Source organism: Oreochromis aureus, linkage group 3 (genome assembly GCF_013358895.1).
Source record: "Oreochromis aureus strain Israel breed Guangdong linkage group 3, ZZ_aureus, whole genome shotgun sequence".
Classification (NCBI taxonomy): Eukaryota; Metazoa; Chordata; class Actinopteri; order Cichliformes; family Cichlidae; genus Oreochromis; species Oreochromis aureus.
Window position 1 is genome coordinate 33,478,958 of NC_052944.1, and position 16,036 is coordinate 33,494,993.

At 42.2% G+C, this 16,036-nt stretch overlaps 1 protein-coding gene and 1 pseudogene across 1 annotated transcript; both read right to left on the minus strand.

The window, feature by feature from the left end:
- Window positions 1-9,621, minus strand: part of LOC116327388 — a 29,376-nt pseudogene extending 19,755 nt beyond the window's left edge.
- Window positions 9,622-11,699: 2,078 nt separating this feature from the next.
- On the minus strand, window positions 11,700-15,559 carry nop10 (NOP10 ribonucleoprotein homolog (yeast)). Its single transcript, XM_031748965.2, has 2 exons — window positions 15,331-15,559; window positions 11,700-12,015 (listed from the first exon to the last, which is right to left on the minus strand). Exons 1-2 carry the CDS (start codon window positions 15,382-15,384, stop codon window positions 11,875-11,877), a joined length of 195 nt encoding a protein of 64 aa, XP_031604825.1. The 5' UTR covers window positions 15,385-15,559; the 3' UTR covers window positions 11,700-11,874.
- Between the last annotated feature and the right edge of the window lie 477 nt (window positions 15,560-16,036).

The window sequence follows — 16,036 nt, forward strand, 5'->3', positions numbered from 1 at the left end:
TTTGTGTGGTGGGTGGTAACTTCCCATCCTGTTCGCAGTGCTTCATTTGGCCAAAGATACCGAGTGTGATACTGACTCAACACAGGCAAAAGCTCACTCCTAACAATCAACAGCTGAAGCACGATGGCATGCTGGGAGATTTTAACTAACGAGCTGATCAGGTAGCTCGCTCATTTATTCATAAAAAACGTTAACTGGCAGGTCATCTACTGCGTGCTCCTGATTTTCATGACGCTGCTCTTTACACACAGAAACTGAACCATGTCAGATGAACACAGATAAACGTGAATGCTCCACATCTCAACAAGCCCACAGACACTCAAGCTACGTCAACACTCGCCCGGATAGATTTGAAAACAGTGTTGTCGTCTGAAAACGCTCCGTGTCCACACTAGCGTTTTCAGTTGTTTTCACAGAGTTGTGCGTCCACACTGAAATGGCCAAAAACGCTTACATTCCAGTAATACGCATGCATGAAACGCAACACGATTCGACCTGCCTCAATTCTGTCTTCCGTTTATTTACTTTTATTTAAAAGCACTGAGATTTTTAAATGGACAAACAATGAGGTGGAGTTGTTGCTGCGAGTAACACAAAAGTACAAAGTTGCAAAAGCGAGTGAGAATTAAAGAATTCGAAGAAAAGCTATCTGGAGCATGTACAGACTGATATTAATCTTTAATAGGGTTGTTAAAATTGAGAGTAAACAAAACAACTGCTGTATAATGCCCTCCGCTATCTGTCGAAAGTCTCCGTTTTCTCTGTCCACACTGTGGTGCATAAGCACTGTCTTCAAATGTATGCGTTTTCGAGAGCGTTTTTTTTTCAAAACGCTGCATTTTCCTTCGGGGAAAACGCCATCTCAGTGTGGACGGGACGGGAGGCCAAAACGGAGAGAAAACTATGCGAAACGCATTAGTGTGGACGTAGCCTCAGTATGTTTAGCACTTAGCCTGTTAATCAGGACTGTCGAGATTCACACTTTCTATCTGCTCAGGGTGACTGGCTCAGCTGCTGCCTGATAACACAACAGAACTTTGTTGTGGAGAAATCATCTGAACTTTCAGTTTTCACGAGGGGGGGAAAAAAGCACGTTTAGATTTGCATTGTTTGGCTCGACTAGATGAGCTCTGCATAATCAACATTTCAGTTATAATCTTGAACACACTTCTTTAAGCCAAAATTATTGGGATTCTGATTGGTTGGCCCTCACAAACAGGTTTGAACAGCAACTTTACACAGTAAACTGTGACATCATACAAAGCCAAGAGTAGGAAAAATAAAAAAAAATGAAACCAGCATCTAGAGCAGTCTGAAGTCTGAGCTTTTGGCTCACAAGGACCAATTAGGACATATTTAATATAGCCATCCACCATCAAGACAGGATACATACTCACACAAATGCCTTCTTAAAAAAATAAACTTTTTTTTAATGTGCAAACTCAATTGCCTTTAACAGAAAAAACTTATCCATCATCTTCTAGCATAATTATTAAATCCTGTCACAGGACAGGGTGTCTGGCTTATAGCAGAGGTTGCAGCACTGTCTGGACGCTGGGCCAACATCACTGACAATCAGCATTGGAGCTGAGAGCATCGGGGAAACCACCTGCTTCCATGTGCTTAGTTTTGTTGTTGTGTCATTTGTGAGACCAGCCTTGGTGTGCACAGCTTACCGATGATGCTGCTCTTTTAAAAAAGTTCAGTGATTCAGACAACAACATGTGACTCAGGTCAGACACTTCTCAACCGACTCGACTTGCAAATACAGTCCCAAGTTTGTTTTTCCTCAAATATCAAAGTATACATTTCTGTGTTTTCCCACAAACAGGCTTTATTTGGATGTGCTGCCAGGTATTTAAACTGCAACCCAAGAAATTGCGCGACTCATTTAAGATGAGTCGGCCATCTTAAACCAGTCAGCCCCTGCTCTGCCCGTGTCAGCAGGATGTCATTTAGCTGAGTCTCTCAGCAGCAAGTTAATGTTTATGTGCCGCTATGCCAAAATCACTGATGCAGCAGAGCAAAACGAGAACTACTGTCGCAGCCTGCAGTTCCGCCGACGGAGGTGCATCTGAACACCAATCCACTATTTATTGTCACCAAGTATGTTACTATTGCAAATAAAAGTGCCGGTGTGCCTCCTTCCACACATGTTCAAACACTCTTTGTAGGAAACGCTGCAGTTTGACAGTATATTGGTGGATATCCATCGAGTTCTATACGCTCCTATCTACACCAGTACTGATCTGAAAACCTCCTCTTAGCCAAACTAAAAGCTGTCCAGAGACACATGTGAGCTCTTACTGCTGTCCTCTCTGTGCTCAGCTGTTCAACTTCATTCTGTAATCCTCACCCAGTTCAGCACAGGGGAACACAGCTGTGTGTGTGGCCCCAAGAGGACAGGTCCTCCGCCCACACCTGCGTATGATACTGCGCGTGTGTGTGTGTGTGTGTGTGTGTGTGTGTGTGTGTGTGTGTGTGTGTGTGTGTGTGTGTGAACATACAGTCAGTGGAGCAGAAAGTTACTGGAGCCAGATGTTGCAGTGTGTGGACTATATGCATGCTTCAGTAGGGAACTTTATCGGTGTCAACATTAATGGAATCACAGAGTCTATGACCTTTCTGAAAATAACTCTCCACACCTCCTGTCTTTCAGGACTTTGGCTCATTTACTTCTACAACAGCATTTTTCTTCATCTGACACGCTTGCTCTGCTATTTCTGCACAGACTCACAAACGGCCACCGCAGCATCACTAAAGCTTGACCGAAACTCAGTCGGATTAACTGGCTTAATTTCTATTTATGGAAGCTTATTAAAGAGCATGGACCATGCTTACTACTATGCAAGAGCTTTATCGGATCATCTCTGCACGGTTATAACCCCTTTTGACACCTGCACAGTCACATCAGTCACATGGAAAGTGTTTACCATTATCCTCTATTTATTCTTCTGGATTCTTCTGAAAATACACATATCTGTGCGTGTGAAGGGGTTTCTGTGATTAAGGAAAGAAGTGAATCAGTTCTGTAGGTTGGCTGTGAACAGCAGTGAGGGAAGTGGAACATGCGCTACAATCACAACAGGATAAAATCCTCTTATTGTTCTCAGTTTCTGCTAACCGCAATAACGGTGAAGTTCAACTGTTGCTCAATTGGCTGACTAACCACTCTGGCCTCACGTTCTCACTTAGAAAAACAAATGGAGAGCTTAACAGCCCAGAGAGCCATAAAACCTATTTAAAAATACATTTTTCAACTTGAGACATGCATGAGCACATCTCAAGAATCTAAAAATAGCATTTCCCTTTTTATTTCCTAGAAAATGAACAGTCTGGGCAAAAAAGCTGTAGAAGACCTTTCGTTGTGTCCAGTGAAAACCAGTCTCACTAGTTCATGTGTGGGAATTTGTTGCATAGGAATCCAGCATTAGTTTTAACATGAGCCGTCATAACTAATGTTTCCCTCATGAACCCACGCCCAGCGGGTGCCCTGCTCTTCCTGTTCAAACCAAACTAGCAATTCTGGATTTAGAAAAAAAACAAAGAACCAAAGAATAATTTTTATACAGTATAAAGATGTAGGAAGTACATGCTGAAGATCAGCCTCTACAAATGCCTTCATGAGTTCATTCATTAATATGCTACAGCATGGTTCAGACCAATGGCGATGAATGAGTCTTGATCCTCACCTTAATGTGCCCACTGATCCCTGTCAGGAACATTAATTACAACCTCAACAATGTAACGGCTGATATATCAGTATTGCTTTTTAAATGGCAGATAAATGAAGAGAGATGAGAGAAACACCCTTCAACACATTATGAGTGTAGTTTTTGTTGTGCACCAGAGACGGCACTCGTCCTCTAGGCTACTCGCGTTTGGAACGCCACAAACAACAACCCAGCTGATCCAAGCGGTGTCGAGCAGAGCTGTGAGTCATTATATCTCAATAAGGACTCATAAATGACGACACATAACAAATGTGAGGGAACTCTGTTTATGTTTCGTGTGTCTAAAAGGGAAAAAACAAAAACAAAACAGAAAATATCAGCTGATATCAGATTTTTTTTTAAATCGATAGATATCAATATCAAATTGGATATCAATCAATATAAAAATCTGAACTAAAAGCACGACTAGTGCTAATAAAACTGTAAAGGCCTGATAATGACAACTACAAAAAGATCCAAGAATAACAACACAGTAGATGCTTGGACCTGGAAAAAAAAGCATCTAACAAGCAGACATAGAAGCACCATTATCAGCTCCCTTTCTAATATTGCATAGTCTTTATCTCACACTACTATGTTCCCTGAAATGTCTGCTGCTGCTGTCTGGAGGTATGAAAACAAAAAACAAAGGGAACTGAACTAAAGTGAACTGCATGAACTTGAACACAGCTTAACTTTACAGAGAATGTGCGGAAATTCCTGTTATAACTAAAACAAACTGAAATGGGGCTCAAGTAAGACAGAAAAACTATGACTGGCATTAGAGACTGACCAGTAAAATTCAGAAACAAAAGCAGGAAATCAGGTGGAACTGGACCCAAACTGCCCCGTCTTTTCATAATCATAAGTCTCCAAGACTCATCAATATCCTTTATCGATGCATGGATGTTTTTCTGACACTTGGACATTGCAAAGTCAATGATGCAGATATCATGCCACATAGGAAGTCACATGTCAAAGCTTTTTTCTGTTCTCCTGCCACACCGTTTTCAGACACCAAACTGAAAAATTAGGTAAATCACCTGGCCTGCAAGCAGAATCAATAAAACCTTATCAGCATCAATTTTTAAAACCAGTCATCATGTAACAAAAGCCAGGAAACATCACACCGACTTAAGCAACATAAGCCTGATCCCACTCCCCCTTTTTCAATGCTTAAATCATGGACACTGCACAGGCCTGTCACACGTAACGCAGCCAATGAAGAAACTTCAAAGAGGACGTGACGGCTGTCATGTCTCAAGAATAAAGATTAAACACCATCAGTTAAAAAGCAATGTGTTTGTGTTAGGTGTGTGTATCCTCACCTTGGTCTATGCTGCTGTGATCCGGGGTGTCAGTCCCTCCTCCTGCAGAAGTCGACGTCACACCTCCCGAAACTTCGCTGAGTGGGTCACTTCGGTTGGCGCTGTCTGACTCGAAGCGCACACGGGAACCGGAGCGCAGGCTGATGTCAGGCGACAAGTCTGACCCCCCTGGGAGGTCCTCCGCCTTAGTGGGCGTCACGGTGAAGCGCACCGATGCCATTACAGCTCACTTGAAAGAGACAGGGGGTGGGTAGGGGCACTATGTGGAATGCAGGAGAAGAGGGAAGGGGAAGGAGGAGTCACGGACTGGCCAGCAGGGCTGAGCTAAGCTGAGCTGAGCTGAGCTAGGCTAGGCTATTTTGCAGTTGATGCTGAGGTAATGGCGGCCTCTACAATTTGCCCTTTTGACGCTGAAATTCTCCATTTAAGCAAACTAGATGTCTTCCACACGGCATGTGAAAGAAAAGGTACAACAAATAAATGTTTCCAGTGACACAAGCACAAAATGATCAACTCCTCTGGCTATAAATTTGTGAATGTGTAGAATAAAAACTGAGACATGATATGACACAAACAGCTGACGCTGTCTTTTATTATCAAGCTAAATCTTTAAACTACCCTCAGTGCGCTCTTTCTTCTACCTGCGCTTTGTTTCAATTCCTATGGCTCAGCAGTCACGTGCATTAAACTTGTCTTTCTCTGCCATTTCTCAAGTAAACATAAGTAAAACTTGTCTGTCAAGCAACCTTAGAGGTAAAGATGTCTTTATAGTGATATCACACATTAGAGGTCAGAGCCAGGGCAAAGGAAGGGAAGAAAGTGGTACAGTGAGGGGTACAGACAGACAGGAAAACATAAAGCAGAATGTAATTTAAAAAAAACACAAACAAACAGAAAAAAATCTGAAAAAAAACAAGATAATAACAGCAGCTAAAATACTAAATGCATCCATAGACCAATGAGGGAGATCTGGATGTGTCCATCTTTTATATACAGTGTGTGTTAACACCAAGTTGTTTGCCCTGCACTTCTTCTGTTGTACCATAAAATGCATCTATGCACGGGGGGGCTGCATGTCATGGTGCTTCTTAAATCAACATAAAAAGCCCACACATTTCCACCCAATTCCTTTTCTCTACATGCCAATGAAACAACTCCATGAAAACGACTGTGCATCACGAGTATCATCTTCTCAGAGCAGCATGACTGCTCTCTAACTAAAGGAGGTGTGAAACTGTAAGCAGTGTGAACATCACTGTCGTCCAGCGCCTTCAGTGGTTAGTGAACTAGATATCCAGTGTGCTAACTAACCTGAGGGATAGAAGTGACCCAGCACAGGTGGACATTGTGTAGCTGAATTGTTGTTTTAGCTTGAATCATAATTTAATTATTAAAAGAGAGCGGTTCCAACCGGTTGTGCCAGTAGCTCCTGGCTGTTTTTTCTCACTCTGCATTCGCAGACTTGGCCTCTCTTTGCAGTTTCATAACACTACCCGTCTAACAGTCTTTGTCAGTCTGCACTCAGAAGTGGACGAGATGGGTGGAGAGGGGGTAAGGAGGGGGGTTTCTCAAAGATAAAGAAGGCTGCAGTGTGAAAAGCATCTGCTCTGAGGCAGGCGTGAGGTTATTTTCATGAGCCTCCTCCAGCTACATTTGGCAAACTCAGTGGCAGAGCTACACCTACAGGAAATTAGAGTTTCCATTATAACTCACCGGCATGTGTTTCTAATAAGAAAACTAGATTAAGGGGGGGGGGGGCAACGTACAGTGAGGTGCTCGAATGAGCTGGCAGAAGATGTCAGAGAGCCTCAGCGCAGATATTACTACCTCAATCTTCAGTCTGACATTCACTGATAGACGACTGAGCCTTGCGTCCCACTAGAGACCAGCACGCCCGTCTAAATCTAACCCAACTTTAAGTTCACGCTGATGTGCAGTGATGCCAACATACAGAGAGCAATGTAGAAACAATTCAGTGACCATGCTGTGGTCAGCGAGCAAGATGTGGCCTTTAAAACTGCCACTGAGGGCTGATTCCAAAATGACCCAGTCCATGTGAGCTGTATGTCTCCAGGCTTATCAGATGCTTCTATCAGTGTCAGTGTGTTTTTCTCACAGTTGTGCGTAACTAAATGACGACATCAAGCTCATGGCAGCAGAGCTTTTGCATGCCTGAGTCACATGCAGGATTTTATCAAATTCTGTAACTTGTCTTTGGAGTTTTGCAGATTCTCCAAACCTGTGGAGGCTTAAATTTTCCCACTATTAATCATAAAAGAATCAAAGAAAGAATGACTGCCAATGTTGGCTTCATAGACGGTAGAAAAGAATGACGTAGTGATCGTGACATCATGAGTTTGTTTCTGAAATGTTGTTCTGAAACCTCGAGATTGATTTTTCACCATCAACAGCTTGGTTTAAAAAACAAAGAAACAAAACAAAACAAAAAAACCCCAGCAATGTGCATATGACATCATGCAATCATGCAGGTAGGAAAGAGGAAAAGGAAGGAGAAAGAGCAGGTCATCCACTAGTTGGAAGGTACTAATCATGTGTCTCTTTTGGCCCATCTTCATTCCTTCACCCCAACCAGTCAATGGCCACCCCTCCCTGAGCCTGGTTCTGCTGGAGGTTTCTTCCTGTTAAAAGGGAGTTTTTTTCTCCCCACTATCACTAAGTACTTGTTCATACGAAGTCATCTAGCTTTTGAAGTTTTCTCTGTATTATTGTAGGGTTATCTTACAACATAAAGCACTTAGAGGTGAATTCTTGTGTTTTGGCTCTAGAAAATTTATAAATAAACCTGAAAACCTAAAATCATTCCTACCTGTGGCCATCAAACTTCTCATTACACCTGGATTATTTTCACTTATAATATTGTATCTATAATACACATAGCATTGCTTTAACCTTGGAATATTTAACACTGCACTTTTGGGTACATTAGTTTGACTGATTTTCACTTGTTTTACTGCATACAGTTTACAACATTTTCACTGAGCAGTGATTTATTTGCAGTGACCCTTTACCCAAGCAGTGCCAGCAAAATACACTTTTTTGGTGCCTCTTTTATTAATGCTGCCTTTTCAACACTTACAAATGCCCAAGACAAACCCTCAGAGCTCAAACATTAGTCATTTGAAACGCATGCCTGGCTCCGGCTTCCTTTAAAGAATGTGTTAAACACACACATTTACTTTTATGTGTGTCACTTAGATAACATTACAGCATATTTAGCCACCTTTTTTTGTCCAAGCATAAGACTGAGCACATTTTGTTCCTTTTTCCTGCTAACTCGGGGCCTATTTTTACATTTTAAGCTGTTACCTTTGCATCAGGAGACAGTCGTAATGCCTTGCTACCAATTGTGGCCCAGTATCAATGATCATGGATTAGTTTGCCAAGCTGCCAGATCAATATCTGTGAGGCTACCTGACCTCCTAAACATATCTAACCGCCATGACTACAGATTATTCTTTTAGCTAAACTAGCAGTAACTGGCTTTAACCCCACCTAGTTCCAGATTTTTCCATGTCTGGGATCAATTAAGTGAAAACACTGCCGTAATTTTACTATAGTTAAGGAACTTTACAGTCAAATTTGGGAGATTAGGTCCTCCTGCTCTCTTGGCAGGCAGCCTCCATCACGAGGGTAATGCGGCTGTAAGCAAACATGATCCAGAGACGAGGACATGGCCAAACACACCTTTATCAATTAAGAAAAGCCTTTAATTAACCAGTTTAGGGAAATCAAAGCTGCCTGTGATCCTCGCCTCTCTAACCACCGCCCATTGTAAGCCAATTAAGCTGGCCATAATAATTCTGGCTCGAACCGGTCACTAAACACCTGCAGACGATACGATATGGCCAGAACCAGCGTTAGGATAAAACACCAAGCAGATATTAACTCAAGCCTTGCGAAGAGCGATTTTTACGACGTGAGGGACCTGTTTAAGAGCGGCTTGAAAATAAAGGCGTAAAAAACGTCCAAAAGACGCGTGGTTATTCCGGGATAAACCGGCCGGGTAATTAGCTCGTTACTCACAAAGTTGCGATTTTCCTTTCAACCAAGCGTCGTCTGTCGAAGAGCATCACGTCCAGCACCGACCCATCACCCGGGATGTCCATAGGTGGACACACATACACACACTCATACGGGGAGGTCGTATCGGGTGAAGCCGCTCGCCTACAGTCGGCGCGGCTAACCGAAACTAGCGCAGAGGCTAGCCGTGCCATAAACTGTCAACTCCGCGGAGCCCCGGCTGCCTCACCGACACCGATAGAGAAGAAGCCCGGAGTTCAGACAGTTATCACATGAAACACATACCTGGCTCTGGCTTCCTTTACAGCGCGTTTCCCCTATGCACTTATGGCTGTTTTACATCGATGAAGATTTGGGAGTCTCTTCCAGGTTTTCTCGGGACTTGTTTTTCTTTTTTTTTGTTCAACCCGACTCAACCATACACACGCGCGACCGCCTCGGAGGTCCTCTATTCCTCGCCGTCGAACGTCTTGCGCATGCGTAGTGACAGACACGAGGTAAAAGCTACTTGGGAAATGTAGTTCGAATAGACAGCGGCTAGCTATCCTATATCCAGTGCTGATAAAAATTTGAAATGTATCACTTATTTCTTTAAATATATTTTTGATAAATACCAGATTTAATACTGATTTATTTTTTTACACACTCTTTTGCTCTTTGTACTACATTTCTGGTACTTTTATTTCTATTTATCTGCGAGCTGTGGCTACTAGTTACTTTACCATATTAAAAATAAGTTTAAAGTACTTCTGTCACCTAACATTAGTTTTGCTTCTTTCCTCACACTTATCGTCTGACCCTTTGGACTAGGTCGAAATCCACATATTGGGAACCAGTACCTGGTTCGAAAATATGTAACTTGTATGAATTACTGTTGCATTAACAATTCAAGAATGTAAAATTAAATATCTGAAATACTATGGCCTTTGCTATTTTCTGACTTAAATTGTATGTTTTTCTACAAATACTAGAGTAGTTCTTTCCATTGTTTCACTGTATTTTCTGTTGGGAAAGCTTTAAGTACTTTTTACAGGTAATTTGATTTTAATCTGACATTTACTAAGTAAATACATTGCTCAAAAAAAATGAAGGGAAGGCTTGATCATTTCAGTGTAAAACGGTTCAGCTTCAGGCATGTTAATCTGTCTTTATTAAGAGTCAGCCTAAAAACAGGCCAAAAAGGTGCTGGGGTTAAATCCTCAGACCTTATGCTGATGCAGTGAACCCAGGGTTCATCTCATGTGGGACATCAGGCCTCTTGTGATCAGAGTGTGCAGGCAGATTCTGGATGTGACTGTCCCTCACACACCCCAGACTTGAGCCCAGTCAACAACCTTTCATGATGTCATAAATGCTGCGCAGAAGCATGTTTCCAAACCGGACACTCTGATCTCCCTGAAGTTTAACTGACTTTGGGTTAACCTGTGATGACTGAGTGGTCCCTTGATTTAAATTAGGTTTATTTTTTTGAGCAGTATTCGATGAGCATAAGGAGGTGAATTTTAGTACTTCTTTCCTTTTGGTCTGAATAACTGCTGTTTGTTTTCTACAAAAATATGGGTGTCAATCCAAATGCACCTTTTTGAGTTACAACTTTTTTTCCCTTTCTAAACTTTTTGTCACATTTTAAGAAAGCACACAAAATTTAGAAGAAAAAAAAACTACAACTATATTCTCTAAGTTATAGTTCTCTAATCCATCTAAGTTAGAAAAAGGTAGCATGCTTTTCAGCTGACATGAAGGTGACTTCCCTCACAATGTCCATCCGTTGTTTAACAATTGGAGGTCAGCTTTGTACCAGTTCTTTGTAATGGCTTCTTTTAAATAAGCAGTGATCAACATTTAGCATAAATACTGTTTGCTTGTTTTTTTATAATATCCTCGTTTACTCCAGGGTACAACACCATGACATCTACAGGGATTTCAAAACCTTCCATCCAGTTACAAGAACGTTCACAGCTTTCACTGTAGATGCATTTCCTTTCCTTTCTCTTAGTTTGCATCATGTTGTGCACAAATCTTGTGATGCTGGAGTCACTTGCAGTTCCACCTTTGACATGTTGTCGGCAGCAAAACACAAGTGAAGTGTTGACCTGCTGGATACCTCTGATCACAGCCACTCCGTACCAGTCAGGACTTAGTGTCTTCTCTAACAGCACTGAATTTCAAAACATAGAGCCAATCAGAATGTGGGACAGGTGGACAAAAGATTAAAAAAACAAACAAACCTGTGCAGTCACACACAAAGAGACACCTGGCTGTCCTATATTTACAAATTGTTCCAGTGTTTGGCTGCACAAGTGAAAGACATGATTTTAAAAAAGAAAGCTTTGAGAGGAAGTTATGGCTGTCTTGGGAAACAAATCAGAGAATAGCTGCAGGCTCAGCTAAAGTGCTTCCTCAAATCTATCATCAGCTGTGTGTTTTCGTAATGCCACAAATTACGTGATCGTGTTATTTTGGATATAGGGAAATCCTGTAGGACAACCTTCATAATACAGCGCCCCCTGGCTGGTAGGTTGGTGGCACATTAAAGACGATCTGCATGTAAATGCTTCATTTGTCCAACAAGCTGTCAGCCAGTCTGGATTTTTGACACACACAGGCAACACGTGAGGAGCTATGACGCAAAGATTTATTTAGCATGAACAAATTAAAAACAGCCACCCTTAAAAAATATGAACAAATTCCATCATCACATGAATGGAGGGTACGAGCAGTCCTTTAAATCCGGCTCAGGTGTTTTCTCGCCCTTCTCCTTCTAGCTCCATTATGGCATGTCTCTCTCCTCCTCACAGGACAGGCTTGGGCTGCTGGGTCAGCAGTATGTTGAAGCGTTTCTTCAATATCACCCGGTTCCGGGAGAACTTGTCATCTGGGGAGAATCGAGCCGGGTGGGCCGAGCTGGTGGGCTCCCCATCTGGAGTCACCTTCTGTGGAAAGAGAAAAGAGTGTGCTTGTCTGCTTGTGCTTTTTAAGGGTTTTAAATCATGAAGAGAGATTTTCAGTGCGTTTTCAGATTTCTCCATGACAGCTGGCAGGGTCGCAGAGCTAACACAGGGAGCGAGAGAGACAACCATTCAGACCCAGGACCAGTTTAGAACTGCAGCAGTCAGAAGTCATGGTCCTCCTAGCCCAGAGTTTTGGACCCTGAGACACAAACAGCAAGCAGCAGATGAAGCTGAGGAGAACCACATCCAGCACCTGGAAAAATCAGCTCTGGTGCCCTCCAGGGTTGTGTCCTCTCCCCATCTGCTCTTCTCCCTCCACACAAACAACCGCACCGCTAAAGACCTGTCCGTCAAAATCATAAGGTGTGCAGATGACATGACTGATGAGTCTCTATACAAATGTGGGGTTGAACAGCTGTCCCTGTGGTGTAATCAGAACAATCTTGAGCTGAATATGCTCAGAAATGTAGAGACTTCAGTTGGAGCCGTTCAACACCATCCCCCCCTCGCCTCAAGGTGCCAGTAAACCCTCCAATAGTCACATCATCACAGACAATTCCATTTATACTCACTGTTGAGGCACTGCAGTATTCTCCTCAACAGTAGGAGTCGCCACTCAGAAAACACTGCCAATTACAGAGCTGATATCAGAGGAGAAGTCAAAACTAGATGCAAAGACATTACTGAACTTTTCTGGGGGGGGTTTTCCATAAAGTCTCATTTTCAAACTGTTGAAACATATTCCTCTGGTTAATTGTGAATCTCTGAGCATCTGCAATGGAACATCATTAAAATGGCGTTAAACTTAAATGATCTTACACTCATGTCTTCAAGCCAGCTGCACAATGTTTCAGGTTACAAAAATCTAGAGGTGCATGTCTGGTTAAAGTGACAGGACACGCCCCAGTGTTAAAGACGTGGTGTTTGCCACAGGGGTAAGAGTTACTTACTCAACATCACTGTGTGTGCTGTGGAAACCTTGAGGTTTCTGGGATCCACAACCTCCCAGGATCCAACACAGACAAAATCATCAAGAAGACCCAGCAGAGGACAAACAGCCTGAGCTTTTGCAAGAAGTTCATTCTCTGTACTCTGAAAAACATTACTGTATGGTTTGGATTAGCATTTAACAGGACGAGACCAGACTATAACAGACACTGGGGTCTGCAGGTAAAACAAACAAACTTTGGTGCCGACCTATCCTCCACGCAGGATTTGTACAAATCCAGAGTCAGGAAACGAGCAGGCGAAATTACTGCAGACAATTCACACCCTGCAAACAACCTGTTCCAACTCCTCCCCACTGGTAGGCGCTACAGAGCACTTCATGCCAAAACAAGCAGACATCTGGACCGTCTCTTCCCACAGGCCGTCACACTGTGTAACACCAACACTCACATACTGTTTGTACTTAAAACATCCACTATTACTGCTGCTGAACCAAAGCGAGCTGTATACACCATTTTGTTGTCTATATACCATATACACAACACTCTCAAGTTCCCATTTATTTACTGTATGTATCGTAACCAGCTATCCCTTATTTATTCATTTAGTCCAACATCTTCACACTAATCTTGTTGCAGTTGTCAGTGTCATGTTATTATTGTCTGTATTCACGGTTTGTCTATTCTGATCCCTATATTTCTCAATAAAGCTGATCCTGATTCAGACCAATTTGATCTTAAGTGGGCTGGAGGAATAAGACCATTCCCCAGTAACCTATATCTGAAAGAAGAGCTCCAACTGTTCCCTTTTCTTTCAGTGTACAAAAAATATTCCAAGTTCACATTCAATCCCTGAGATTTCCTGTGTCTGCAGACCGCTTCTGCCCCCCTCAGGCTGTGTGTTTACTGGCCCCAGGCAACTAGACCACCTCCCGGCTTTACAACCCAGCAAAAGAGTTTCTTCACTTGTGACCAAACTAATAGGTAACCAACAGGCGTTGAGCTAAAACTTGCCCATAATTTCTCATTTCCTTCAAGATGATTGGAAAGTCACAGGATGCAAGACGCCCTTGCTGTCGAAAGGGCTTTCCAACAGAGGCAGATTTAATAAACAACATGGTTAAAATGAAAAGCAAGATGTTTATTTATTTATTAGGAAGAAAGGTAAAACTACACGACAGCTACAGGGAAGTCACGCAAGAAAATGTTCGTAGTGAATGTGACAAAAACCATGAGGTACCTCAAACTCGACTAAAAGCATTTAAGTTGCCAAGGGTTGGACATGTCCTTATGGTTGACGAAACGCATCGAGGGCAACTCCAAACATTCCTCTGTGGGCGCACACCCTCTTACATGCCCAACACATCTGGTTATTCTGTAATTGCAGCTAATTTCAAAACACCCCGATGAATACCGCCAAACACAGAAACTGCGTGTGTGCAGTCCTAACCCAGGATCTGTCTGCTTAAGTTAATGTGTGATAACCTCAAACTCAAGAGATGGAGGAAGATGGAAGCAAGAACGGACCGCAGGGGAAGCAGACGAGTTACGCTCGAAGGCAAGGACCGCTCAGCTGTGTGGGAATTTAAAGCTTAACGTCCTAAATCATCTCACGATACGGTGAAGAGGTGCAGTCCTCGTTGGTGGATTAGATTAAGGGTGGTCTCACATTTATACAGAATTTACAGGGGCGACAATTATAATGAGCTCTTCTAATACAGTTGCTTATAGAGCTAGCTCTGCTGGGATCAGTCAAGCTCAAGAGGAGCTCTAAGCAGATAGCAGCCTGTCCACAAAACATTAAACACTACAGATATTAAAGAAAACTGCTATTCCAACTTTCTGCCCCACCACACCTGAGCTACATGCCAAAGCCTACTTTAACTTCTGCCCAATAAACTCTGTTAACTGTCGTGTTTTACTACTTTTAGCCACCTACTTTTATCATGTTTCACTTGCTCAATTTGACATATTCCACTATATTATACTTACCCTACTACTTAATAGCTTTAGTTAAACGCACATGTCTTGTATTTTGTCGTGTTTATTTTGATTTCAAAGCAGCTTTACCTCAAGCTATGACAATCATCGAGTCATACTCCACTCGGGTTGTTAAATGTATGCGACACGTAAAAACTGTGCGTATGGTGGCTTCGTGACGATAAAACCCCCGAAACGTTTTGCTGTAATGTTTGCTTTATACCAACATAAATATAAAAAAAACAGACCATACTTTAAAGTTGGTCATTTTCACAGGTGTTTCAGCTCTTTACATCTACGTTAACGTTAGCAGCAGATACGCGTTTACAAAGAATAAAGCGAAACATGTCGGAGATAAACACAACTTTACCTTCAGAGTGTAGACTCTGTCCCCGTTTTCATTCAGGTAATACTGCAGAAACATCCCGACCGAGCTGGTTTGTTTTTACACTTCAGGGGCTCAAAATATGTATACGGAGCTGTTTATATCGAAAACAACTCAAAAATTGCTGTAATGCGCTCTTTTTCCCTTAGATTTCCACGTGCAACTGACGCTGGTTCGCTCTAGGAAGGAAGAGCGGATATCCGGTTCAGCATTCAGAGCATTCTGGGAAACGAAGTCTCACTAGCTTTTTCTACCCTCTGCATTCCTTTTGAATCTCAAACATACCCTGGAGACAAGATCCGAACTCTGTTGCCATAACGCGATCGCTTATTATTGTCACGTGACCCAATTTGAAAAATAAAATAAAATAAGATAAGATAAAATAAATATTTATTTTTATGTTGTATGTTAACTGCTTTTTAAACCGAAAGTTTCTTGCATAATTTGCATTTTTTTTTCATTAATGATTATGTTGTACTCCTTCATAAAACAATACAGCTCTTTGTGTCTGCAATCAAAAACAGACAAATAAATAAATAAACAAAACAATGAGCCCACATGTCATAGAAAGTTACAATACATAAAAGCTGTACTATAAATAAAGTAATTTGTGTGTTGTGTGTGTGTGTGTGTGTGTGTGTGTGTGTGTGTGTGTGAGGGGGGGGGGATTCTTGTGCATCACTGGGTGAAA

Coding starts and splice junctions, on each gene's coding strand:
- nop10 (XM_031748965.2), bottom strand. CDS start 15,384: ATGTTTCTGCAGTATTACCTGAATGAAAACGGGGACAGAGTCTACACT. Junction 12,016..15,330: donor ACAGAGTCTACACTCTGAAG/GTAAAGTTGTGT, acceptor CTCTTTCCACAG/AAGGTGACTCCAGATGGGGA.